The following is a 27,355-nucleotide window of genomic DNA, read 5'->3' on the forward strand; positions in this document are numbered from 1 at the left end:
TATATATATATCCTACATACAACAAAAATCACACCTGTGTGAAGTGATGGGTGCTAATATATTAAAGTCTAACTCATGTTGATTAGGTGATGTAATGGTGATTATGATGTCTATTGCTCAGACACTATGACATAACATTTTTGTAGGACGGACATCTACACTAATAGCTGGATAATAGAAGGGCATATATAGGGGTGCATTTCATTTTGAAAAAAATGCCTTATGTGCCAAAAAAAATATTTAAATGTATTCAATGTATTCTATTGTTAATTTAATTAAAAAAAAACGTATTTTGAAGTTTAGTTTTTATTTTATTATTTTAATTGATTACAAAACATCGGTCCAAAACATCGGCATCGTATCGGCATTGGTGGTGTAGGTCTCTCCAAAATCGGCATCGGCATCGGACCCAAAAATATGGCATCGGTCGGGCTCTAATTCTTTCAGAGAGTTTTTAACTTGAATCTTTTCTTCTGGGGAGTCCCTGGAACTACATATTTTCAGATGGGGGAAAACTGTACAAAAAACAGCCGGCACACAATAAATTTCCCTTCCACAGACTTTTATTTACTTCTTTACGCACAGAGAAACATTTTATCATAATGTCTTCCTTAGCATCGTGTCAAGACAACAGGAAGTGCTGTATGAATAGTGTATGATGCATTCTAGTCCACGTTACATTAAATTTATTAATTCTAATGCTTGACATATTCTACTGATTTTAGAGGGGTTTACATTTTGATTGTGCCAATTTAGAAGCACCAATGTGATTGACTAAACATCTGAAACAATTCACATAAAGTGACTTAACAGAACCCTTCGTAACTCACTCTTGATCACGACTTCTCCCCTCTATGAGTACTCATGTGTTTGTTTAGAGTAGCTCTTATACCAAAGCCTTTGCCACAAACTGTACAAAGAAAGGGCTTTTCCCCAGTATGCGTCCTCATGTGTTCTTCTAGATGAGCCTTTCGACTACAGCCTTTGCCACAAACTGTACAAGAAAAGGGCTTTGCCTTTTCCCCTGTATGTGTACTCATGTGCTCTTTTAATTCACCACTATTAACAAAACCTTTGCCACAAGTTGTGCAAGTACATGGTTTTTCCCCTTTATGAGTTCTCATGTGTTCTTCTAGATGACTCTTTCGTCTACAGCCTTTGCCACAAACTGTACAAGTAAAGGGCTTTTCCCCTGTATGTGTCCTCATGTGATCTTTAAGATAGCTCATGTGACTGCAGCCTTTGCCACAGACTGTGCATGTTAAGGGTTTTTCCCCTGTATGAATCATTGTGTGTCTCTTCAATTGTCCCTTTAGATTAAACAATTTGCCACAAACCGTGCAAGAATAAGGCTTTTCCCCTGTATGAGTATTCACGTGTCTCCATAGAACAGCCCTTGCACCAAAACCTTTGCCACAAACTGTGCAAAGAAAGGGCTTTTCCCCTGTATGAGTCCTCATGTGTTCTTCTAGATGACTCTTTTGACTAAAGCCTTTACCACAAATTGTACAAGTAATGGGCTTTATCCCTGTATGAGTAGTCATGTGCCGTTTTAGCTCATTATTGTGAACACAGCCTTTGCCACAAACTGTGCAAGTATACGGCTTTTCCCCTGTATGGATAGTCATGTGTTTTTTTAGAACAGCCTTTGTAACTAAACCTTTGCCACAAACTGTACAAGTAAAGGGCTTTTCCCCTGTATGAGTCCTCATGTGCTCTTTTAGATAACTCATGTGACTACAGCCTTTACCACAAACAGTACACGTAATGGGCGTCTTCCCTGTATGAGTACACATGTGCTGTTGTAGCTCACCACTGTGAACACAGTCTTTGCCACAAACAGTGCAAGTATATGGATTTTCACCTGTATGGGTACTCATGTGTTTTCTTAGAATAGCCCTTGCACTAAAGCCTTTTCCACAAACTGTACACAAAAAGGGCTTTTCTCCTGTATGAGTACGCATGTGTTCCTCTAGATGACTCTTTTGACCACATCCTTTACCACAAACTGTACACGTAATGGGCTTTTCCCCTGTATGAGTACGCATGTGCCGTTTTAGTTCACATCTGTAAATACAGCCTTTGCCACAAACTGTGCAAATATACGGCTTTTCCCCTGTATGGATAGTCGTGTGCCTTTTTAGAAGAGCTTTTGCACCAAAACCTTGGCCACAGACTGTACAAGTAAAGGGCTTTTCACCTGTATGAGTCCTCATGTGCACTTTTAGATAACTCATGCGACTCCAGCCTTTGCCACAGACAGTACATGTAAAGGGTTTTTCCCCTGTATGAATCATTGTATGTCTTTTCAATTGTCCGTTTCGATCAAACATTTTGCCACACACCGTACAACTAAAGATTTTCTTCTCTGTGTGACCTCTCGTGGAGTGAGTTTGTTTTGACGATTCCAGGTCCTTGCTCAAAGCAATGTTTTTTCCTTTCACAAATACATTAAGTTTGTTTAAATCTGAGTGAGCTTCCCTGGTCTCTACCCAATCATCACTGTCTTCAGTGTCAGATCCAGAACAGTGTGAAGAGAGGAGCTGGTCATCACTAGTTTGTTGTAATGGTACCCAGTACTCTACATAAGCTTGTGTTTTCATGTGTTCAGCGGAGGTGTGGTCCTGGGACAGAGTGTTGCTCAAAGCAACGTTTTGTCCTTTCACAAATACATTCAGTTTGTTTACATCTGACTGACCTTCCCTGGTCTCTACCCAATCATCACGGTCTTCAGCATCAGATTCAGAACAGTGTGAAGAGAGGAGCTGGTCATCACTAGTTGGTTGTGATGGTACCCAGTATTCTAAGTACGCTTGTGTTTTCATGTGTTCAGTTGAGGGAAATATATTGAGTTTGTTTAAATCTGAATGACCTTCCCTGGTCTCCTCCAAATCATCACGGTTTTCACTATCAGATTCAGAACAGTGTGACGAGAGGAGCTGGTCATCACTAGTTGGTTGCGACGGTACCCAGTATTCTACATAAGCTTGTGTTTTCATGTGTTCAGTGGAGGTGCTGGCTACTTGCCCTGTCTCTCGGTTTTCATAATCTTCATGTTCTACTGCTAGTAATGACCCATCAGCCTCCTCTGGTAGTAGTAGTAGCTCCTCCTGTTCTTCTTTAATATGTGGTGGCTCTGACTCATCCTGGACAAGACTGGAGCTCCTCTCCGCTTCAGGGGAACCCTCTTTAGACACAGGGAGGTGCAGAAAGTCTGGGAAAATATAAAAAGATACATCATAACTGGGATGAAAGTGAATTTTAGATAAGAGTCATTAAGTACCAGCCATGTCATCTTTGAAATACTTCCCCCTTTCATGAGGGGCGCTAGGCGCTCACTTAATCAAATCCTCACAAATGTCATTCTAGCCCATCACTGTTGCCATCTTCCCTTTTCTGCCCTCACTTTTATCCTCAATATGTACTTTGCTCAGACAATCAAATCATCGCTATGGAGTGAATCAGCCAATCAAATCATTGTGTTTGTGTTCACACAAACAGACAAAGCTGGGCATTGGAGGGGCTAGTGCCCCTCAAAAACAATTAAGCCTAGATTTTATTCCAATTGTCTATAACTACTTTCCAAACTTTACATGGTAGACTAGACTGGCAGATAACTGTTGTCTGAAGATCCTTTTTCTAGTTTACAGTCCAACTGAGTTGGGTTGAAGAGTGGGCGTCGCTTTAACTCAAACCAGCACGACCTGGTACGGCCCAGCAGTTTTACATATCGACCTGGTACAGCCTGGTACGACCTGGTACGGCCCAGCAGTCTTACATATCGACCTGGTACGGCCTGGTACGACCTGGTACGGCCCAGCAGTCTTACATATCGAAATCCAACTAATAGTGGCACCCTTTACACTAAGGCTGCAACAACGAATCGATTAAATCGATAAAAATCGATAATTAAATTCGTTGCCAACGAATTATCTTATTGATTTTTATCGCGGGTGTTTTCCAACATTAAAATGTAACGTAAAGCTGCTTTCTTTTTACCGTTCAGTAACGGCACTAGGCTGAACGAACAATATGCAACGGGATTGTCTTGAACGTGACCAGAGCGCTCCGCTACGCATCTACCCCACTCTCTCCCAACTTCAGTCTCCCCCCCACACACACACACACAGAGGGAGAGGCTGCGATGATCTGCTGATCTGCAAACTCATCAACCGGTTGCAAAATGCCCCAAACAGGTCCCAAAACATGGCATTTGTGAGCACGGCCACTGTCCATATTTGTTTGTCTTATGACAAAAAATGCTCCACAATGTCTGAATCTGTGAGCTTGCAGGCTGGCTACGAGCACTAGCAGTGTAGCTTGCTAACGATTGTTAGCTCCTCATTTGTTCCACCTGTGTAATCACAGCAGCGCATTGAAGTGGGCACAGGGCAAAAATCTCCGTGAACGTTTTTGCTTAATGGTTTATTCAGTGCTGCTTAACTTTGGCAATATGTGATACTAGAGCCTAGACCCTAGAGAACATGCCAATATGGCTGCTAAATAAGAACGGTTTCCCCTATCAGCTAGCATGCTACTTGTAACTTACTGCACACTGTGTGTGTGTGTGTGTGTGTGTGTGTGTGTGTGTGTGTGTGTGTGTGTGTGAGACTGTGTGTGCGTGCGTGCGTGTCCACACAGACTGTGTAGGACAGTGGTTCTCATAGTGGGAGTTCCAGCTACATTATAGATAGTTAGGAAGTAAACCAAGTGGACCCTAAAGGGTCTGTAACAGAGAGTGCAAAAATGGAACCAAATGGACTCTCAAAATTGATTTTACCATAGAAATAAAAAAATAAAAATTGGGGTCCCAGAGATAGAAATGGAAAGAGACAGTCAGCTATACACGGTCAACATTACAGATTACAGTATCATTACAAGTAGGAATGGCAATGAAATCAAATTGGATAAAAAAGGGGGTAAAATATTAATTTTGAATGAGTATTCATTTTTATTGTCTTTATTGTTAGTTACAACATGCCTAAAATAATTTGAAGCAAATTTGTTTAAGTAATTGCAAAAAGGTGCCATAATCCGATTAATCGTTTAAATAATCGGCCGATGAATCGATTATGAAATGAATCGTTAGTTGCAGCCTTACTTTACACCCCTGGCAATCTGGGAACCCATGGGGGCGGGGACAGCAACCTCTCCTGGTTTGTTTCTTTGAACCCATGGGGGCGGGGACAGCAACCTCTCCTGGTTTGTTTCTTTGAACCCATGGGGGCGGGGACAGCAACCTCTCCTGGTTTGTTTCTTTGAACCCATGGGGGCGGGGACAGCAACCTCTCCTGGTTTGTTTCTTTGAACCCATGGGGGCGGGGACAGCAACCTCTCCTGGTTTGTTTCTTTGAACCCATGGGGGCGGGGACAGCAACCTCTCCTGGTTTGTTTCTTTTGAATTTCCCTCTTCCGGTGGGGCGCCTATGCTTTCATTCCCACTAACAACAATGTATACAAGTTCTGAATGCCCCTGGCGACAGATTCAGTAGCACAGCTCGGAAATCCGTTCTTTTTTTCTTTTTAAAGATATTTTTTTTGCGGCTTACGCCTTTATTGATTTTTTAAGGGATAGAAAGTAGGCTGACAGGAAACGGGAGAGAGATGGGGGGATGACATGCGGTAAAGGCCGTGTCGGGTCCGGGAGTCGAACCCGCGGCACACCGCGACTGGATCACCAGTCCGGTGCCCAGACCGTTACGCTACGGCCTGGGCCCGGAAATCCGTTCTTGAGAGGTTACACCTTGCGCCTTGCACACAAGTAGGCCATACATGTCCTACTTGTGTGCAAGCAGAGCGCGCAAGTACTGCTACTAACTATTCTAGCTATAACTAGACTACTACTGTCTATTACAACTGCTGTTCTAAATCCTTTAGACCTTCGCTCTGCTTGCGCAAGTAATGGCCAGCCGGGGCGCCTGATGGAGGGGAACGGAGCTGGTCGGAATGACGTGTTCCTTCCACGTGCTACGTCCGGCTGGGGAAACTCTCCCCTGTCAGGTGAAAAGAAGCAGCTTGGACTCCTCATGCATAGAAGGAAGTATTAGGTCGTCGTCCCCCCCCCCCCTACATTAGATAATTGACACTGGGTGAAAAAATGGGTTGCAAAATCGTGAGATAAAAATTATAGGGACAAAAATACTGTTCCTGAACTTCCTGAAGAAAAAGTGTGGGCTTGAGCTAGCTCCCTACTCGATGATGATGTATTGACCCACATGGCATCTGTCTTCCTATTGGTTGATCCACATGACGTCACAGCCCAGGGAATAATTATTACGATAATAACAATATAGAGAGCTTGACACTCACTGAGATCCAGGTGGTCTTCAGGTTCGACTTTAAAGTCTTCGGCTTCCTGCTCAAAAGAAACCGTCCTGTGTGGAGAACTCATCTTCACCTGTAGACTCTAGATTAGAAGGAAGAAGTAGAATAAGGACTTTAGTAACTTTGATTTGACATGATTAACAATTACATTTAAATAACACTATATCACTATGACAAGAGGCAACATTACACTATATTATTCCTTATCTGGTGTCAACGTCTTTATATAATTTTGTATGCATAATGTTTAAGTTATAAATGTTATTATAGCTTTTAGTGTTTATTTATTTTTTCTAATAAAGTTGTTCTTTTTCTGTTGTTACCTCTGTAACCCCCCCCCCCCCCCCCCCCCCATGTAAAGCGTCTTTGGGTACTCAGAAAAGCGCTATTTACAGTGAGTTTGAGATATTATTATTATTATTATAAATCAATTGCAGTGTAAGCAACTTTCCTATGTTTTTTGTGTACCCCATGGCAATGATTTGATTGGCTTAAAGGGCTTAAAGGGCTTAAAAGGTGAGGATAAAAATGGAAGACATTAAAGTGAGGATGCCCCACGTATTGGCCACACAGAAGACCCCCCCAACTTGAGAAATCTGAGGGAAGTAGGGGTGCTGGAGGGCCTGGAGCACCTCCTCCCCCCAGGCACCCCCCCCCCCCCCCCCCCCCCATCAGACAGGAGGGGAAGATTTCTGTTACTATGCCTAATAAATATGTTGCATGTATCACAGTATCGGCGCCTAATTATGGTTAATTGCATGCGTCCGTTTGTTCCAGGGGTCATCCACATGTTCGTACAAGACTGGCAAGACTTGTCCATGTCTGTGACATTTTTCTGATGTGGTTTATAATGTCTACAATATATCAAACTATTTAAATAATTAGTTTGAATTATTTTGGTGACGACATGACATGCTCATTAACCCATTTTGCGCGGGAACCCATTTTGGTGTTAGCATCATGTCGTGCTTTAGCCATTGAAAAATAGCAGATCTACAAGCTCATAGCGCGCCACCGAGTGGCGCGCTAGGAGCTTGTAGGTCTGCTATTTTTTTTTATTATCGAAGAGCGACTGACATAGAAGACATTTTCAGAATCTGATCTCAGGTCAGAATGAAAAACTGTCAGGATGTAGAAGACATTTTTTTAATCTGATCTCAGGTCAGAATGGGTTAATGTCAGGCGAGGATGCAAGACAAGACAGACAGCTAGAACTAATGTTTGCTAATTTTTCATTGCCTTTCATTGTTGCTCTTTCATTGTTCCACTGGCATAATTCCTTACAAAACACCACCTACCGGTGCGCATGTTCTTTCTCATCAACATTGAAACCACTACTACTCTTGAAACCAACAAATGAGTGGGATAGAGTGAATTAACACAGGATTGACCTGTTTATTAAGCTACTACTAATGAGACAAGACATCAGTTAAATGAGTTTGGGAACAGACGGCATGACACAAGACATATTGTACAACTATATGTAGTGATAGTGAATAAAGGGAACTTGGTGGCAAACCACAAATCATTTAACTAGAACTTTCCAGCAAACAGAGAACTGAGAACAAGAAATAAAGAACTGAAATCTCAGCCATATGTATTTGTGTACATGGAAGAATTTCAACCATTTTGCCATATCAAGTCAGGTATGTTAATCATAAATAATGTTTTTATTATCGTTAGATTTTTTTTCCATAATTATAGCCTACACATTTGAATTAGTGGTCTATAATAATAATAATAATTAGTGGTCCCTTCTGTTCTTCTTGAATTACCCCCCCCCCCCCCCCATTAAAATGTGTAGCACACAGGCATAGTCACTATGGAACATTATGAGACCATTCGTATACATTTAGGGCTAGCTATTTGGGTTTCTGGTCAAATTATTGACCATTCATTTTGTATGTCTGTGACAAAAATCAAGCGTAGCGTTAGTTCATTGCGGCACGGAAGGCAGATGGTTATTATATATGTATATATAGTTCCCCTCATTCATTCCCCCTAGTAATTCATTCTGCTTCTTTAAATCAGCTGCCTCACCCTCATTCCCACAGTGCAATTCAGGCGGTCTACTTAAGCAGCACTTCTCTTTCTCCATGCCGAGCTGTCAAGCAGCTGCGTGAAAATTTCCCCCACCTCCCTGGCCTCCTCCCTGTAGTTCTTAGTCCAGGGTTTATGGGATATTATTGTATTGTTTGCGATTGTGTAGAATAGATCCATTGTGTTGAATCATGTGTTGATGCGTTTCATTGTGTTGAATCATGTGTTGATGTGTTATTACTGTGTATTGTTGTTCATGGATCTTTGGCTCTGCGGCGGTCGTTGATATCAGAGCTGTGTCTCGGTGCACAGATAATCGGAAATATCAAAAGTGATATCAGACCTGTGTCTCGGTACACAGATCATCTGATAGCACATGAGCAGAGCCACACCGCCATACTAACATGCAATAGCTTTGCAATAAATGGTCTATGGTCAATCTGAGCTGAAGTGTCTCAATGAGATAAAATATTGATCAAAAAGAGAGGGAAAGTAAAAGCCACTTTTCTGTGTGAAAATGCACAAATGTGCGTGCATGAGGTGTGTGCACGCGCATTTTGCGGCGTGCGCTTACACGTGCGCACCCCCTCCTAAACGTTCAGCACCTCCTACTGTAAATACCTTCCCGTGTGACATCGCAGGACAACGTGTCCCCCGGTGTCATAAGATCCAACAATACTTTGTGAGCTTGTAGACCTGCTATTTTTTACCCGCTGTACGGTGAAGTATAAATGGAGCTCGAGTACTGGAAGGCGGTAGTCACATTAATTGCTTTTCTAGACGAATATTATTGTTGGGCTGATAAAGAAAAAAGTCCACATTGGTGGCATAACTACCAATGTGTTACCAACAACAACATGTATGTAAAGAAAAGACATCGGAGACCGATCGGGCCCTAAACAACCAGTAATTAAACAGTACATACCTATGCTGTACACCTTTGACAGGTTGCAGCAATGCATCAGACAGGCGCTCTCTCTTGATACGATGTGGACCTCACTGTCTCTGGTGCTCGATCTGTGGAAATCACCAGCAGAAAAACAAAACAAAAAACATGTAGTTATGTACACGCATAACTACATGTTTTTTGTTTTGTTTTTGTGTTTTGTTCTGTGTTGCGCTGTGTGAGCTTGTAGATCTGATACTTTTGGTTGTGGGCTACACCACGGGTGACGGGTGTCCTACGCTAAGGCCTAGTCATAGTCCCATTTTTGGGGAATCGTAAAGGCCTAGTCATAGTCTACAACATGGCGTCACACTGTGGTGGTCACCGCTCACACAACACGTGTTTTATCCCACAATTTTGCAACCCAATTTTTCACCCAGTGTCAATTATCAATGTAATCCTGGGCGCTACACTTCCTCTGACAACCTGGGTGGGGGGGGGGCTGCGGACTGAGCTCATGCTTCCTTCTATGCATGAGGAGTCCAAGCTTCCTTTCACCTCACCATCAGGCGCCCCGGCAGACCAGGGGGAGGTAGTTTAGAGACCAGGATTGCTGCATGTTTTTGTGAGGGTACCTACCCTATAGGGGACACGGGGAGAACATGTGAGGGTACCTACCCTAGGGGACACGGGGAGAACGTGAGGGTACCTACCCTATAGGGACACGGGGAGAACATGTGAGGGTACCTACCCCTAGGGGACATGGGGAGAACATGTGAGGGTACCTACCCCTAGGGGACACGGGGAGAAGATGTGAGGGTACCTACCCTAGGGGACACGGGGAGAACATGTGAGGGTACCTACCCTAGGGGACACGGGGAGAACATGTGAGGGTACCTACCCCTAGGGGACACGGGGAGAACATGTGAGGGTACCTACCCCTAGGGGACACGGGGAGAACATGCAAACTCCACACAGATCTCATATGATTGGACATCATGTTGTTGACATAATTAGACGTCATCATCATCAATGTGATGAAAGGCCCCACTCACTTCACACAAGTGTGATTTTGCAACTTACTCTGTTGTAGAAATGATGCCTTGCCATCTACCCTAATTGAAAAGTTATGCAACGGATGTATGACTGTTTATCCATTCCTGTTCTTCTACCAAACCACACACTGTTTGCATGCACAAATACTAATGCATGCCATAGGAAACAACCACAGTGCATGCTTCCAACTTGCAGTTAGTTGGGCACCTGGACAACTGGGCACCTGGACGAGTGGGCACTTGGATGAGTGCCGAAGCCGGTCGAGTTCTAGTATTAATAATGTATAGGCCACTGTGCTTCTGACAATTTATACTCGTCATCAGACCATGGCTGAGTGGGAATACAAGACAGCTAGACAGGTGGGCACTATGGACATCTGGGAACCATATTTTACTGGATTACTGGCACTTGTATAAAGACTAGGCCTACAGGCAAGTGCAAACTACTGCCAACCAGGATGTGCATGTACCAATGTTTCCTGTTCAATATCCATATTGACTAGATCTGTGCCTGTCGGCTACCGGCCTACTTGAGAACGATGCAACTTGGGAACCTAGTAATAATACCTGTCATCATAATAACTTGTCATAGCACCCGTTTTAACTGTCTGTCTGTGTCCCACATGGAGATCTCTGTATGTGCCTGTGTGTGAAGAAGAGGGCAAACTGGCTGACTGTGGACTCAGTTTGCCCTCTTCACACACAGGCAGATACAGACTGTGACAAGTGGACTGCATGGTTACTAAGTAGGCTAATCAATTGTCAGGTCAGGTGTGGGGTTGCCATGGCAATCAATTGGCTGAGGCAGAGGCTGGAAATTGCACAGTTGATTAGGCCCACTGGCAGAGCGTGACCAGAGCCTTTTGTGGTGGTTCTGGAGCGCCGTGGGTCCGATCGACTCGAGTCCGGGCACTGCACTCCCTGGAACGCGTGTGTCGAATATGAAGTCGGTGGGGCAAACGGTTCTCGAGTTACGTGCATTACAACCGTACACACACACACACGCGCGCACGCAGAGACGTGGTGCATTTATAGTAGGAGTTCCGTAAAGTCTGACAGCTAAAACAGACTACAAATTATTCTAAACCTCTCTCTCTCTCTCTCTCTCGTAGCTCAGCGAACCTTTCAGTTTTACATTAAATAAAGCCCAAACAATGGTTTAAATGGCAGTAAAACACGTTGAGTTGTGACTCACCGGCACCGCTGAATGTGAATTGTACCCATAGATTGTACCTCGATCGTTGAGTAGTTTTTCGCCGTGCTCTATTTACTTCTGGGTCATATGTTATGCTCAACAAAGGAGCCAGACAGTCCACAGCAGACCACTGCAACCGCCGATGCCTTATGCTTAATGCATTTCGCCCCCTGGTGGAGGAGATGTCTAACTGCCTTTGAATAATGAATACAGACAGACAGACAGACAGACAGACATACACTTGTTCTTACAGGCCTACAGGGTTATATTATATTAATCTATAAGCCTAAATATTATTAAATATAAGCATACTGTAGGTACAATCTATCACAATTAATTAACCACATGAACAGGTGACAAGTTGTGATTTGGTTTATTATTTTATTTGATGGTAATGCTGTTTAAAAATAGGTTATTGTGGTTTTACATTGGTAAAACAAATCAATAAATTATACAAATTTGAGATAATAAAGGAAAAAAATAAACATTGGTAAGAGGGGGGGGGGGAAATACGATAGAATGATTTACTTTGGTTATTCACAGGCATAACCTACTTGAGCTTGAATAAATAAATAAAAATAAAAATGATTTACTCCTCATCCGTCTCCCGTGAAACAGCAAGGTGGAGGGTAGGCCTACGTGTGGTATCTTTCTGGATGTTGTAGTTAATAGTTATCTTCCAGTTGTTGACCAGTGAAGACCAACCAGGAGAATCCTTGCCTCCATCTTAACCCTTATCCCTAAACTTATTTGACTTTTTTTTTTTACTATTAAAACATTTAAAAATAGTTCAACTAAACAATCTACATCGACAAGTTGTTAGCTTGTAGATCAGCTATTTGTAATATTTTAAAATGTTTTAAAATAGTAAAAAATGGCAAATAAGTTTAGGGATAAGGGGTAAGGGGTGGCGCAAGATATAGGGCGAAGTGTGTTTTCTGACTTGATGTTGTCCTCAGAGAGGTGGCCATTATCCCACTGGTGAAAATGAACCTCTTACAGTCAGGGGGAATATGCCGCCCTTGATCGAGGCCAGTAATAAACAGCATCATTTCTCCAACACTGACATCTGCTGGAGATACAAGTTGCTGACTGAAACTGTTGACAAAACTAGCTGCCAATGAACAGAAAATGGTCGTTTTAAATAATTTTATTAAGATAAAATACATCTTTACACACAAGTAAGACGCGCAAACGCGGGAAGCGAACGCAGCTCGTAAATTGCTTTTTGAAAGTTTTCCACTGTGTGTGTGTGTGTGTGTGTGTGTGTGTGTGTGCTACAGCTGCGCCCTCTGGTGGCGGGCGGGTGGTGTCACATCGGGACAGACACACACACACACACACACAGACAGACATGATCTGCAGGGTCTCATAGTTAGTGCTCATTGCATTCGCAATCACTGCGTTGCAATCAGCGCTGGAAGGGGGGTGCGGAGGGTGCTCCAGCACCCCCTGCTGGTGGAGAGGAGAATGTTTTGACATGTCTATCAGAGCGTGCTGAATGCAGAATGCACGGCGAGTGAGTTGACAGACACAACATGACGAGACAGCAAAAACCTATTGTAGTTTTACTTTCACCTGCACCAGGTTTAAAGAAACCTAACCCAAACAACAACACAATAAGAGTCACATACTGTTATTATGATTAACTCGGTTAACTAGGTCCTAAATAAGTCATTATTAGGCCAATTATACCCGAATAAGACCCGAAACCTTTCGCGCGGCCTCGCGCCTGGTATAAATACCTTCCAGCGCCCCTGTCTTTACAAGGTACAAAATTATACAAATACGTTGTCTGTAAGGACAATGCTGTAGGTTGCTGTTTTAAGTAAACCATACAAAGTTTAAAATAAAAGTCCCCAATGCTTGATATGTAGAGTATGCACATGCATGATTTTCCCATCAGGACACGCCCCCCTCATCTAAACTGAGCAGCGTGTTGGAGTTTGGTAGTGCTCGTTGGAAATCACTCAACCGTCCTGTTTCTAAATGTCACATAATGCAGGAGGCAGCAAAATGTTGTGTTATTGAAAACAAGCACTTCCAAACTCTGACACAATCAAATGCAGGGCATTTCTTGACAGAAAGTAGCTCATAACGTTTCTATGGTGGATTTGTATGTAACAAAAACTTTGCAGATAGATAGAGGATAATTCAAGGTTTTCGTACAGCTGCAATGTTGGTGAGTTTAACATTGTTTAATGCAATCAGTCAGGACTTTTCTGTTTGGATGAATGGGCTGTCAAGGCCAGAAAGTAGTTTTTTGCCACTCAGTAGGCGTTCCCGCATAACTTCCAGGTACGATGATGTCACGCACATAGGCTACCCTCTATTGGTGTTGGATTTGGAAAGCACCACTGACAGGACCCACAGAACCAATAGCACCACTGACAGGACCCACAGAACCAATAGCACCACTGATAGGACCCACAGAACCAATAGCAACATTCCCACTTAAAGCTATACAAACAGGTAACCTGACTTTGCCAGATGGGGGCGGTATTGGGTAACCATGTTCCCCAACACAGCAACCATCTGGGATCTCTCAGGGAGTTCAGCTAACACCGAAACGCTCCGTGGTCTAACCAATCAGCGTGAGCTAAGGGCGGGATATGTGCGAAACCGGATGTGAAGCTACAGTGCCTTCGGAAAGTATTCACACCCCTTCACTTTTACCACATTTTGTTTTGTTACAGCCTCATTTCTAAATTGATTAAATTCGTTTTTTTCCTCATCAATCTACATACAATACCCCATAATGATGAAGTGAAAAAGGTTTTCTCAAATATTTTGTTAATTTATTAAAAATAAGAAGCTGTACATAAGTATTCACACTCTTGACTTAGTACTAAGTTGAGGCACCTTTGGAAGCAATTACAGCCTCAAGACTTTTTGGGAATGATGCTACAAGCTTGGCACACTTGAATTTGGGGTATTTTCCCCCTTTTTCTCTGCAGATCCTCTCAAGCTCTGTCAGGTTAGACGGGGAGCGTCGCTACACAGCTATTTTCAGGTCCTTCCAGAGATGCTCAATGGGGTTCAAGTCTGGGCTCTGGCTGGGCCACTCAAGGACTTTCACAGAGCTGTCCTAAAACCAATCCTTCATTATCTTAGCTGTGTGCTTGGGGTCGTTGTCCTGTTGGAAGGTGAATCGTTGACCAAGTCGGAGGTCCTGAGCGGAGTGAGCGCTCTGGAGCAGGTTTTCATCCAGGATGTCTCTGTACACTGCTCCATTCATCTTTCCCTCTATCCTGACAAGTCTCCCAGTTCCTAACCTTCGTTTAGGTGCCTTTTGGCAAACTCCAAGTGCGCTGTGACGCCCGGCTGTCATGTGCCTTTTATTGAGGAGAGGCTTCGGTCTGGAGGAAACCAGGCACCGCTCATCACCTGGCAAATACCATCCCTACGGTGAAGCATGGTGGTGGCAGCATCATGCTGTGGGGATGTTTTTCAACGGCAGGAACTGGAAGACTTGTCAGGATAAAGGGAAAGATAAATGGAGCAGTGTACAGACATTCTGGATGAAAACCTGCTCCAGAGCGCTCAGGACCTCCGACTTGGTCAACGATTCACCTTCCAACAGGACAACGACCCCAAGCACACAGCTAAGATAACGAAGGATTGGTTTTAGGACAACTCTGTGAAAGTCCTTGAGTGGGGTCCATCATTATGGGGTATTGTGTGTAGATTGATGAGGAAAAAAACGAATTTTATCAATTTTGAAATGAGGCTGTAACAAAACAAAATGTGGTAAAAGTGAAGGGGTGTGAATACTTTCCGAAGGCACTATATAGACACGTCAATATGATTGGTTGTGTTTGCACGCCCAGTCGCCCACACGGTGATAGACCGACATCCAATCATCTACCAAGTATCTTGAAAAAAAAGGAACAGCCCCGTCATCGAATTTGCTTCCGAGATCCGAGATCCCAATAAGCTGTGAAACAAATTTGTGTAGCAAGCTTCTTGGATCTGGCAGCGTCAGGTTAACAAACAGGGACTTAAGGGTAAAGCATTTTAAAGCTACAAACGGGGACTTATTTATTTTAATGGGTAAAGCATTTTTTTTAACCAATATGGTGTATATAGTATGTGGTCTATCCTCTTCCACTGATACATTTAGACCCTGAGTCGGGTATAGGACAGTGGTTCTCGGTAGATAGGTCAGGATTATTATTATTGTTGTTTAAAAAAAAACAATGGGGAGGGGGGGTTTAAAGAATGAAAAGAAAAAGACCATGATTGCATTCTAAAGTAATAATGAACAAACTACATTATAAAAAAACTGGTCAAACATTGGCCAATTTGTCAAATAAGAAGAAAGAGGCAAACATTGTGAAAATATTTTTCGCAAAATGTATCTGGGGAACCAAAAATGGTATGCATAAACTCCTACATTCCAAGTGCTTATCAGGATGGGGGGTCCCGACTCCGGATGGGGGGTCCCCTGGATCCCTTCTCGGAAGAACAGGAAGAATAGAATAGGAATTAGGAAGTGTCTCTAATGAGGGAGAGCTATAGGTTCAAACCCTGGGTAGTACATTAAAAGTTACGCATTGCAGCTTTAATGCCACATGTAGAACTGTGCCTTCTATCGTTTGCCACAACTTTGTGGTGTCATTATGTTTTTTTATTTGAGTATACCGTCCATGATGACACATCTTTGGTTTGCAGGTAATACATTCACAATTGACTGCACTTGTGTGGTTATTAATGTCATAGACATAGTCCACTTCAATTCGGCATAGAGTAGCGCAAACGTCGCTCACTCTCTGCTGATTTCTGATCGTCTGCACCTTTGTTAAAATAACGCACGCACGCACACACACACCCACCCACCCCATGGGCACATTTGAGCCGACAGCCGCGGACAGAAAAAGCTGTGTTTGGATAGAAATTAAGCTCCACTTCCATCCACCAGCTGTCTAAAAACTCGGAAATGACGTAAAACACAGCTTCTTCTGTCCGCGGCTGTTGGCTCAAGTCTGCCCATGCTGACACGCACACACACACACACACACACACACTCCTCTCTCTCTCTGTTGCTCTAATGAATTAGTCTCATGTCCAGCAGCTGTGCCTAGTTTCTCTGCCTATGCCATAAAAAGCATAGGTGAGTTCCAGTCTATTAATGTTATAGTTGAGATAACATTAGAGTCCTGATGTCACTCCCTTAGGGTCGCAGAAGTTAATTTTTTCAATTGGAACACGAAAAGCAGAGAGACTGTGTTCGTGATCAAACAAAAAAGATTCTGTGACTACTTGAAAAGGTAAGGAAAAACTAAAACTAAAAAGCTGGGCAGTGAGGGCTATTTTGGTTAAATATTCTCAGCACCGAATGAGTTCATAGTCATGGGCAATTTTAATAGTTTAGTGGCGTTTCCTGATGTTAGCACTCTTCTTTGTTCAGTGTTCGGTATAAGGAACTCTCCAGCACCCACGGTTTCCTTGGTTAGGCCTGCAGTCCCCGGGTTTTAAGGTAGCTGTTCAGAAGGTCAGGCTTTTGCGAGAAGCACTGCCGTCAAATCAATGGACAATCAATGCTCAACCAACATAAGCCACAGTGGGCGAACATTTGGCGAAAATAGCTGATCTACAAGTTCACACGCTGTGTGACACGTCGCCGCCGTGAGCTTGTAGATTTGCCGTTTTAAATTTTCAGCAAAGGCATTAGGTGAAGAGGGGAAAATAGAAAGGGGCCCCTGGGGGACCTAGTAAAGGTCCCTGGTGGACCTAGTAAAGGTCCCTGGTGGAACTAGTAAAGGTCCCTGGTGGACACCAAAGTATAGTATACAATAAGGTAAAGTGGTTCAAGTAAATGAGTTATGCCTTTGCCCCAAAACCAATCATTTTACAAAGTTGTACAGTTGATTTAGGCAACACAATTTTGGTCGGCCATGATGCCGAAAATAGCTGATTTCAAAGCTCACGTGTCGCAGTGCCGTGACACGTTGTGAGCTTGTAGATCGGCTATTTTCGGAGAGTGACACCTGAACAGAACCAAGCATTAAATGACTTGTTTTAGTTTAGTATACTGGATCTCTTCTCCACTAGTCCCTCTTTAGCCTCGATACCCAGACTTTCATTTTCGTCTAGTCCCTTCCTGACATTGTAGTCCAATTTTTATATGTTGAGAAAATTGTCTATACTTATAGTCTAACCTTTAGTCATCATAGCTAAAAAATATATATTTTTATTGATATTATCAAGTGAAGACAGGAAAGAGGGAGAGAGAGAAGGGGAGAGACACGCAGCAAAGGTCGTCATGAACGGGACTCGAACACGCGACGCGCTGTCAGGCCAAAGCCTATATGTGGCATTTGCCTGGACCACTTGGCCAGCGGGGGCCCCCCATAGCTTCATTTTACAAAAACAAATCTGCGAACGCAGACTAGTTGCATGATGTTGTGTGAACGTACAAGTCTTTTTGCTTAGTCGAGCGGTTAATTCGTTCTTCCTGTTTCCTCAGTTCTTCATGGCATTGCATAACACCTTAAATTCCAACTGCCTGGAACTGACAGGCATTATAATGATATGATCCGCGCACACCGGTCGCTCCGCGATCCGCTCAGATTCGTCCACTCAGCAGCAAAAAATACAAATTAAAAACATTAAAGTATTTAGCTGCGTGTGGAGCCACGTCGACATGCCTGAGACACGGAGAAAACACACACACATGCATGGAGTGCACGCTGCGCGGCCCAAACCACACAGATGATTCGAGACAAAACGCTCATCGCAGCGGTCTGATATGTCCCGTTGCATACGGATGCATGTCGTTGCATTGTCACTCGTCGCGAGTGATTCAATTCAAAGGCGCTTTATTGGCATGAGAAAACTAGTTAGTGTGTGTGTGTGTGTGTGTCAGTCACAATAGCCAGCTCCAGTGTGTGTGTGTGTGTGTGTGTGTGTGTGTGTGTGTGTTTGTGTGTGTGTGTGTGTGTGTGTGTGTGTGTTTGTGTGTGTGTGTGTGTGTTTGTCGCTTTACGTCAAGTCGCAGAAACCCAGCGGTTTGTTACGTCGCAGCGTGTCTGTCTGTGTTTGCAGCGACCCTGCCTGGTCCAACATGTGGTGCGCGGCCTCGACTGGAGCAGCTTGGAGCAGAGGACGGTTGGAGAAGAGCGCCCTCTAGCGTAATCACTGAAAACACTAAATTATGTCATTTTGCGTCAATGGCAGTCAATGATGAAAGTCTGCTGCCTCTCCCGTCAATTCCAAGTTGTACGTGGTTGGTTGCGCGCGAGAACTAGCCGATCTACAAGCTCGCAACGTGATGTGGCGCGCTGTGAGCTTGTAGGTCGGTGCGTGCGACACATGATCACAGAGCCTTAAATGCCACGATCGCAGTTGCTATCCAATGTGGCTCACACAGCAGTGGAACGGCTGGGAAGTCCAAATCACACAGCAGTAGAACGGCTGGGAAGTACCAACTCTTGTAGCACAACAAGGGGAATCGCCTTGGAGAGTTCCCTAAGGATGTCCAACAAATCCTGAAGCAAGTCGCTCTCATTGCAAAGGCATACATCATGAGTCTTCCCAAACATGACTGTTTATGACGTGATTGGCCTGTCTTTCTCCCAAAAGCGCCTCTCCCAAAAAAAAAGCCACCGTCCTCCTCATGCAGATCAGAGGTCTGCCGTCGTCCGATACATCTGCAGCGAGGTCACCTCCACGTCCTGCACCTTGGCGTTCTGGGGGCGTCCCGTGGGGCTGTAGCCGGCCGAGCGCCCCATGGGGCTGAAGCCCCCCATGGTGGGCCGTCCCGTGGCCTGGCCGAGGCCGGAGGGCCTGGCCGCGGCAGGGCGGTGCAGGTAGCGGGCCGACGTCACCAGGTTGCCGTAGCCCCCCGTGTGCGAGAAGGCGTAGCCGGAGCGCCGCGAGCTGGTGCGGCGCAGGCGCGCACGGCGGGGCGGCGGAGGGGGCGTGGCTTTGGCCCGCCTGACTTTGAACATCACCTGGAAACGTGGAGAAAAATAACCCTTCTTAACCCATTCAAACCAGGAATGCATCTGTGTCGTGCGTTGGCTATTCAAAACATAGTGGATAGCTGTAGATCAGCTTGTAGCTATATTTAGCTTCTTCTTTTTTTTATCGTGATAATTTTACTAGGCCGGGATTATGTTTGACAGACACACAGCCACACACACAGCCACACACACACACACACACACACACACACTGTCAGGATCTGCCTTCTGTGGGTTTTGTTTGGTGTTCCTGATTCTTATTTTGAAGTGATGCTTTGTGTTTCCTGTCCTACCTTGTAGTAGTTTCCTGCCTTGTCTCACCTTCCCTGATTTTTGGTTCTTTGTTTCACCTGTGTCTTGTTTTTCCCCAGCCAATCCTTGTGTTGATTTGATTTGAGTTCACCTGTGTCCTGTTAATCTTGTGCCTATTTAAGCCCTGTGTTTGGTTGTGTTCCCTGTTGGATTATTGTATTGTCACCTGAGTTCCAAGTCTATGTTTTGTTTGCTAGTGTTACTGCTATACTGCTATACTAGGCCTTTGTTTGAATAAAGACTTCTAAGATCCCGACTTCCTTGCATTTGGGTCCTGCTTGAAAACCACCACCCTGACAGAATAATCCAACCCCGTCGGACCCAGCGGGAAGATTTTTTATTCTTCAAGATGCCAGCAGTTTGGAGCAAGCCACTATGCCCAGGTCTGTCAGTGCTCACACCTGTGACACATGCCTGTACTCTGCCATCTCTGACTCCTGCCCATGCCTTGCCCACCCAGGGGCTCCACGTTCCTCACCCTGAGCGTTATGGAGGTAATCCTGAGACATGTGACTCTTTCCTTGCCCAGTGTTGGGCAGTTTTTGAGGACCAGGCACGTGCCTTCTCCACTGAACATTCCCGCCTGGCTTATGTGAGATACATGCTCACAGGAGAGGCCCTATCCTGGGCTATTGATGCATGGGAGGAGGAACAAAGGTTTTGCTCCAGCTACTCCTCTTTCACAACAGAGCTGAGAAGAGTTTTTGGTTCTCCAGTGTCCAGTGTACCCGAGCACGTGCTGCCCAGCACCATCAAGCCTGTGCTGCCCAGCACCACCGAGCTGCCCAGCGTCACCGAGCTGCCCAGCGTCACCGAGCTGCCCAGCGTCACCGAGCTGCCCAGCGTCACCGAGCTGCCCAGCGTCACCGAGCTGCCCAGCGTCACCGAGCTGCCCAGCACCACCGAGCTGCCCAGCACCACCGAGCTGCCCAGCGTCACCGAGCTGCCCAGCGTCACCGAGCTGCCCAGCACCACCGAGCTGCCCAGCGTCACCGAGCTGCCCAGCTTCACCGAGCTGCCCAGCTTCACTGTGTCCAGTGCCGCTGATACTCTGCAGCCTTGCACTTCATTGGCCCTCCCTACACCTGCCTGTTCCGTAAAGTTCCCAGATCCTGTCTGTAATGACTCGGTACCCGTCTACCCTGAGCCGACTCCAGCCCAAGACCCATTTGAGGGGTCTCGTTTGGTCGTGTTCAGGGGAATCCGTGGGACCTCCAGAAGGGGGCGTGAGCGCCATGGCTCCCGATACCGCCAACGTTCCCTGTTGCCCAGCGTCCTGGATGCTTCGCTGCCCAGCGCCTTGGAGTCCTTGCTATCCAGTGCCCAGTGTGTGTCACTGCCCAGGGTTCAAGAGGCTCCACTGCTGCCCAGCGCTACAGTGACTCTGCCCCCAGTTTTGCCTAAGATTGTGTTGGCTGGTCCTGCCAACATCCTGTCTGTCCCCACCTGTAAGTCTGTGTCCTCGTCTGTTGACAGTTTGCCAGGAACCCTGTCCCTTTTCCCTGCTGACACCCCTGTTGAACATTCTGAACTGCCTCTGGTTGTCGCTGTTGTACCCAACCCAGTCTCCCCACAGCCTCCAGACCCTTGTTCTGCCATTTCAGTGTCCTCCCAGCCACCAGACCCTTGTTCTGCCATGTCAGTGTCCTCCCAGCCACCAGACCCTTGTTCTGCCATTTCAGTGTCCTCCCAGCCACCAGACCCTTGTTCTGCCATTTCAGTGTTCCCACAGCCACCAGACCCTTGTTCTGCCATTTCAGTGTCCTCCCAGCCACCAGACCCTTGTTCTGTCCTCCCAGTGTCCCCACAGACACCGGATCCCTGTTCTGTCCTTCCAGTGTCCCCTCAGCCACCAGACTCCTGTTCTGACCTCCCAGTGTCCCCCCAGCCACCAGACCCTTGTTCTGCCCTCTCAGTGTCCCCTGAGCCACCAGACCCTTGCTCTGTCCTCCCAGTGTCCCCACTGACACCGGAACCCTGTTCTGTGCTCCCAGTGTTCCCTCAGCCACCAGACTCCTATTCTGTGCTCCTAGTGTCCCCACAGTGTTCTGTCCTCCCAGTGTTTCCCCAGCCTTGTGAGGCCTGTTGTGTTCTCCCAGTACCCCTTCGACCACCTGACCAATGTTCTTCTCCCCCTATGCCCCTGTCTCAGTGTCCACTACCCCAGTCCCTGTCTCCATGTCCTCCTGAGCCTTTGTCCCCATGCTCTACAGAGCCATTATGTCCCAGCCCTCTTCAGCCTCTTTGCCCTAGACCCAGCACTGCTCATCATAGTCCCATTTCTAGCCCTGTCCCTGGCCACCTTTCTTCCCCAGTTTTGCAGCCTTTCTCCCCTGTGTCCCAGTATGCCAGCCCCTTTGTTCCCCAAGCTACTTCCTCTTCCCAGCCTCCTCTGTTCCGTTCTGAAATGTCCTGCCCTTTGGTGGAGGGTTCGCTTGGTCTGCCTACTGCTCTCCCTTTCTGTGTGTCTGCCTGTCTCCCTCTCTGTGTGTCTGCTAGTTTGTCTGCTAGTCTTTTAGTCCGTCTGTCTACCCCCCAGTCCTCCTGTCTACCCTCTGACTTTCGTTCCCGCCTGATGTTGTGTGAGATCACCTGTTTGTCCGCTTGCCTGCCTGTGTGTCAGTTAATCTGTTTGTCTGTTGGTCTGTCTGAGTTGATGCCTGTCTGCTTGTCTATGTGCCTATCTGCATGTCTGTCAGTGTGTTTGCCCACTTCAATGTGATTCCGGTTGTATGGTTGTGCGTTCCGCTGTCTCTCTTTGTCTGTCCTGTGGAGTGTGGAATGTCTGTAGCCTGCAGTGTTTTCCTGGTTCTGGTAGTTTGTCAGCTTTTCACCTAGTTGTGTGTTGCCTGTTTGGATGTCTTTGCCCTTGTGTGCGTCTTCTTGATTGCTTGTGTGCGTGATTCCTACTCGGTCTTGTCTATTTTCTGCCCGTTTCTCGTCACCTTTTCCTTGCCAGTGTCCTCTATCCTTCTCTCTGTTCTGTATTGGTCAGTCTTCCCCAGCCCCTCTCCACCCTGCCTTAGTCCCCAGCCCCTGGCCCTTTGCTATAGTCCAGTTCTGTTTACGCCCTGCCCCCTCTGTCTTGCCCTGTCCCTCCAGTTCAGTCCTGTCCCTCAGTGCAGTGCCCTGGTCCCTCCTGTTTGTTGTTGTTTTGGTGCGTCTGGGGATCCGCCCCTTTGAAGGGGGGTATTGTCAGGATCTGCCTTCTGTGGGTTTTGTTTGGTGTTCCTGATTCTTATTTTGAAGTGATGCTTTGTGTTTCCTGTCCTACCTTGTAGTAGTTTCCTGCCTTGTCTCACCTTCCCTGATTTTTGGTTCTTTGTTTCACCTGTGTCTTGTTTTTCCCCAGCCAATCCTTGTGTTGATTTGATTTGAGTTCACCTGTGTCCTGTTAATCTTGTGCCTATTTAAGCCCTGTGTTTGGTTGTGTTCCCTGTTGGATTATTGTATTGTCACCTGAGTTCCAAGTCTATGTTTTGTTTGCTAGTGTTACTGCTATACTGCTATACTAGGCCTTTGTTTGAATAAAGACTTCTAAGATCCCGACTTCCTTGCATTTGGGTCCTGCTTGAAAACCACCACCCTGACACACACACACACACACACACACACACACACACACACACACACACACACACACACACACACCTTGTCGTTGATGGTGGGACAGAGCTGGATCAACAGGAAGCGGTAGGTGACCACAGGAAGTACACACAGGGTGGAGGTAAGGAGGATGGTGAGCCACATGTTGGGCTGGTTCAGAGAGTTCCTGGCTGTACCTGGAAGCGCGCGCGCACACACACACACACACACACACACACACACACACACACACACACACACTTAGAGATGGAGTGCCACGATTTTTTCCCACCCTAAAACATGATCATCAGGTATTATTATAATATAAGGAGGAAGAACTTTTTCCAAAAAGTGTACAGTATTTGTTAAAATCATGCTTTTATGTGGACACCCCCACCAGTTCATTAAGTATGCCTGGTTTGCCTGGTGGGTGGTGGTGGGTGGTGATCCACCTGAACTGATCCACCTGAACTGAACCCACAGCTGTAGTTGTATGATAAAAGGGGGAGGGGTTAGGGGAGGGGCTGATAGTGTGTATTACTGTTTATTTCATTGGCCCGTTTGAAGAAACCCTAAATACAAAGTTAATACACCATTGCACATAAAAATTACTCCAGGGTGTCTAATGAAGTACTGTCACCTCATAGACACATGAAAAACTGGAAGAAATCTTTTTTTGTGGCACTCCATCTTTAAGTCATATTTTATACTTTGCTGCTTGAAAATAGTGAGTATATCTGATCCTTTTTAGTTTTTGATTACCTAAAACCACTGTATTAGATTATAGCGTGAAGGCTCCTCCTCACTCACCTATGAAGGGGAAGGACGAAGGGAAGATGAGGAACATGCCGTTGCTGTACATGGTGAAGGTGACAGCGAAGTACATGGCCAGGCTGCCCACCACGAAGAACGTGTTGACCGCTGTCCAGTAAGCCATGTCCAAACCCAACTGCAACAGGCCCAGAGGGCGAGGGGAGACAGGGTTACAACAGGCCCAGAGGGAGAGGGGAGACAGGGTTACAACAGGCCCAGAGGGAGAGGGGAGACAGGGTTACAACAGGCCCAGAGGGAGAGGGGAGACAGGGTTACAACAGGCCCAGAGGGCGAGGTGAGACAGGGTTACAACAGGCCCAGAGGGCGAGGGGAGACAGGGTTACAACAGGCCCAGAGGGCGAAGGGAGACAGGGTTACAACAGGCCCAGAGGGAGAGGGGAGACAGGGTTACAACAGGCCCAGAGGGAGAGGTGAGACAGGGTTACAACAGGCCCAGAGGGAGAGGGGAGACAGGGTTACAACAGGCCCAGAGGGAGAGGGGAGACAGGGTTACAACAGGCCCAGAGGGCGAGGGGAGACAGGGTTACAACAGGCCCAGAGGGAGAGGGGAGACAGGGTTACAACAGGCCCAGAGGGAGAGGGGAGACAGGGTTACAACAGGCCCAGAGGGAGAGGGGAGACAGGGTTACAACAGGCCCAGAGGGCGAGGGGAGACAGGGTTACAACAGGCCCAGAGGGAGAGGGGAGACAGGGTTACAACAGGCCCAGAGGGCGAGGGGAGACAGGGTTACAACAGGCCCAGAGGGAGAGGGGAGACAGGGTTACAACAGGCCCAGAGGGCGAGGGGAGACAGGGTTACAACAGGCCCAGAGGGCGAGGGGAGACAGGGTTACAACAGGCCCAGAGGGCGAAGGGAGACAGGGTTACAACAGGCCCAGAGGGAGAGGGGAGACAGGGTTACAACAGGCCCAGAGGGAGAGGGGAGACAGGGTTACAACAGGCCCAGAGGGAGAAGGGAGACAGGGTTACAACAGGCCCAGAGGGAGAGGGGAGACAGGGTTACAACAGGCCCAGAGGGAGAGGGGAGACAGGGTTACAACAGGCCCAGAGGGAGAGGGGAGACAGGGTTACAACAGGCCCAGAGGGAGAGGGGAGACAGGGTTACAACAGGCCCAGAGGGAGAGGGGAGACAGGGTTACAACAGGCCCAGAGGGAGAGGGGAGACAGGGTTACAACAGGCCCAGAGGGAGAGGGGAGACAGGGTTACAACAGGCCCAGAGGGAGAAGGGAGACAGGGTTACAACAGGCCCAGAGGGAGAGGGGAGACAGGGTTACAACAGGCCCAGAGGGAGAGGGGAGACAGGGTTACAACAGGCCCAGAGGGAGAGGGGAGACAGGGTTACAACAGGCCCAGAGGGAGAGGGGAGACAGGGTTACAACAGGCCCAGAGGGAGAGGGGAGACAGGGTTACAACAGGCCCAGAGGGAGAGGGGAGACAGGGTTACAACAGGCCCAGAGGGCGAGGGGAGACAGGGTTACAACAGGCCCAGAGGGAGAGGGGAGACAGGGTTACAACAGGCCCAGAGGGCGAGGGGAGACAGGGTTACAACAGGCCCAGAGGGCGAGGGGAGACAGGGTTACAACAGGCCCAGAGGGCGAGGGGAGACAGGGTTACAACAGGCCCAGAGGGCGAGGGGAGACAGGGTTACAACAGGCCCAGAGGGAGAGGGGAGACAGGGTTACAACAGGCCCAGAGGGAGAGGGGAGACAGGGTTACAACAGGCCCAGAGGGAGAGGGGAGACAGGGTTACAACAGGCCCAGAGGGAGAGGGGAGACAGGGTTACAACAGGCCCAGAGGGAGAGGGGAGACAGGGTTACAACAGGCCCAGAGGGAGAAGGGAGACAGGGTTACAACAGGCCCAGAGGGAGAGGGGAGACAGGGTTACAACAGGCCCAGAGGGAGAGGGGAGACAGGGTTACAACAGGCCCAGAGGGAGAGGGGAGACAGGGTTACAACAGGCCCAGAGGGAGAGGGGAGACAGGGTTACAACAGGCCCAGAGGGAGAGGGGAGACAGGGTTACAACAGGCCCAGAGGGAGAGGGGAGACAGGGTTACAACAGGCCCAGAGGGCGAGGGGAGACAGGGTTACAACAGGCCCAGAGGGAGAGGGGAGACAGGGTTACAACAGGCCCAGAGGGCGAGGGGAGACAGGGTTACAACAGGCCCAGAGGGCGAGGGGAGACAGGGTTACAACAGGCCCAGAGGGCGAGGGGAGACAGGGTTACAACAGGCCCAGAGGGCGAGGGGAGACAGGGTTACAACAGGCCCAGAGGGAGAGGGGAGACAGGGTTACAACAGGCCCAGAGGGAGAGGGGAGACAGGGTTACAACAGGCCCAGAGGGAGAGGGGAGACAGGGTTACAACAGGCCCAGAGGGCGAGGTGAGACAGGGTTACAACAGGCCCAGAGGGAGAGGGGAGACAGGGTTACAACAGGCCCAGAGGGCGAGGTGAGACAGGGTTACAACAGGCCCAGAGGGCGAGGGGAGACATGGTTACAACAGGCCCAGAGGGCGAGGGGAGACAGGGTTACAACAGGCCCAGAGGGCGAGGGGAGACAGGGTTACAACAGGCCCAGAGGGCGAGGGGAGACAGCACAAGTCAATTCATCATTCACTGTTTACTGTTTCGGACATATGAGGTTTCCACCCCAAACGTTGCTTATAAAGGTAAATGTAACTACCCTAAAAGAACGGCTATTTGTCAGCAAGCAACACATTATAGGCCAAATGGTAAAACCGACAATACACCCGAAACATGCGCGTCTCGGTCGCGGCGTGGACATTCTCTCCGTACCTGGACGCAGACGGTGACGAGGAGGCAGGTCTGCGTGAGGAGGGCGAAGGACTGGTAGTCGGCGATGTCCTTGCCGTCGTGGCGCAGCGTGTCGTGCATGGCCGCGTAGGGGATGAAGAACAGCACCAGCGAGCTGTAGACGCTGTGCAGCGCACACTTGAAGAACAGCGCCTTGTTGAAGTACAGGTTGAGCTGGCCGGGAACGTAGAGCTCCGGGTGCTGGAAGCTCCACGCGTCGTTCACGTCCTGGAAGAAGTCGGTTCCATTCAAAGGAGCATGAGAACACAAAGTATAATGAAAGCTGTTGGAAATGGGGAAAGTATATAGGCCTACAGTTGGAGGGGGTGGTACAGTATATAGG

General features: G+C 47.3%; 1 protein-coding gene and 1 long non-coding RNA gene across 3 annotated transcripts in view; both read right to left on the reverse strand.

Moving 5' to 3' along the window:
• Positions 1-649: 649 nt before the first annotated feature.
• Positions 650-11,583, reverse strand: LOC310872453. The gene is made up of 4 exons (XR_014570388.1): positions 11,501-11,583; positions 9,290-9,381; positions 6,310-6,406; positions 650-3,214 (listed from the first exon to the last, which is right to left on the reverse strand). It is a non-coding gene; the product is annotated as an uncharacterized lncRNA (long non-coding RNA).
• Positions 11,584-18,478: 6,895 nt separating this feature from the next.
• Positions 18,479-27,355, reverse strand: part of atp8b5a (ATPase phospholipid transporting 8B5a) — a 52,809-nt gene continuing 43,932 nt past the window's right edge. Inside the window, exons 25-29 of one of the 2 annotated variants that reach the window (XR_014570331.1) lie at positions 26,995-27,240; positions 24,175-24,313; positions 23,431-23,561; positions 18,915-19,455; positions 18,479-18,883 (exon numbers count right to left, since the gene is read on the reverse strand). Coding sequence is in view for 1 of the 2 variants with exons in the window: in XM_083783669.1 (XP_083639795.1) it covers positions 19,126-19,455; positions 23,431-23,561; positions 24,175-24,313; positions 26,995-27,240 (846 nt within the window). In the remaining variant the exon portion in view is untranslated. Of the gene's footprint in view, positions 18,884-18,903; positions 19,456-23,430; positions 23,562-24,174; positions 24,314-26,994; positions 27,241-27,355 lie in introns of those variants that run through there. The other variant, XM_083783669.1, reaches the window with a different exon arrangement.

The sequence above is a fragment of the Protomyctophum parallelum genome (assembly GCF_964188405.1).
Source record: "Protomyctophum parallelum genome assembly, chromosome: 15".
Classification (NCBI taxonomy): domain Eukaryota; kingdom Metazoa; phylum Chordata; class Actinopteri; order Myctophiformes; family Myctophidae; genus Protomyctophum; species Protomyctophum parallelum.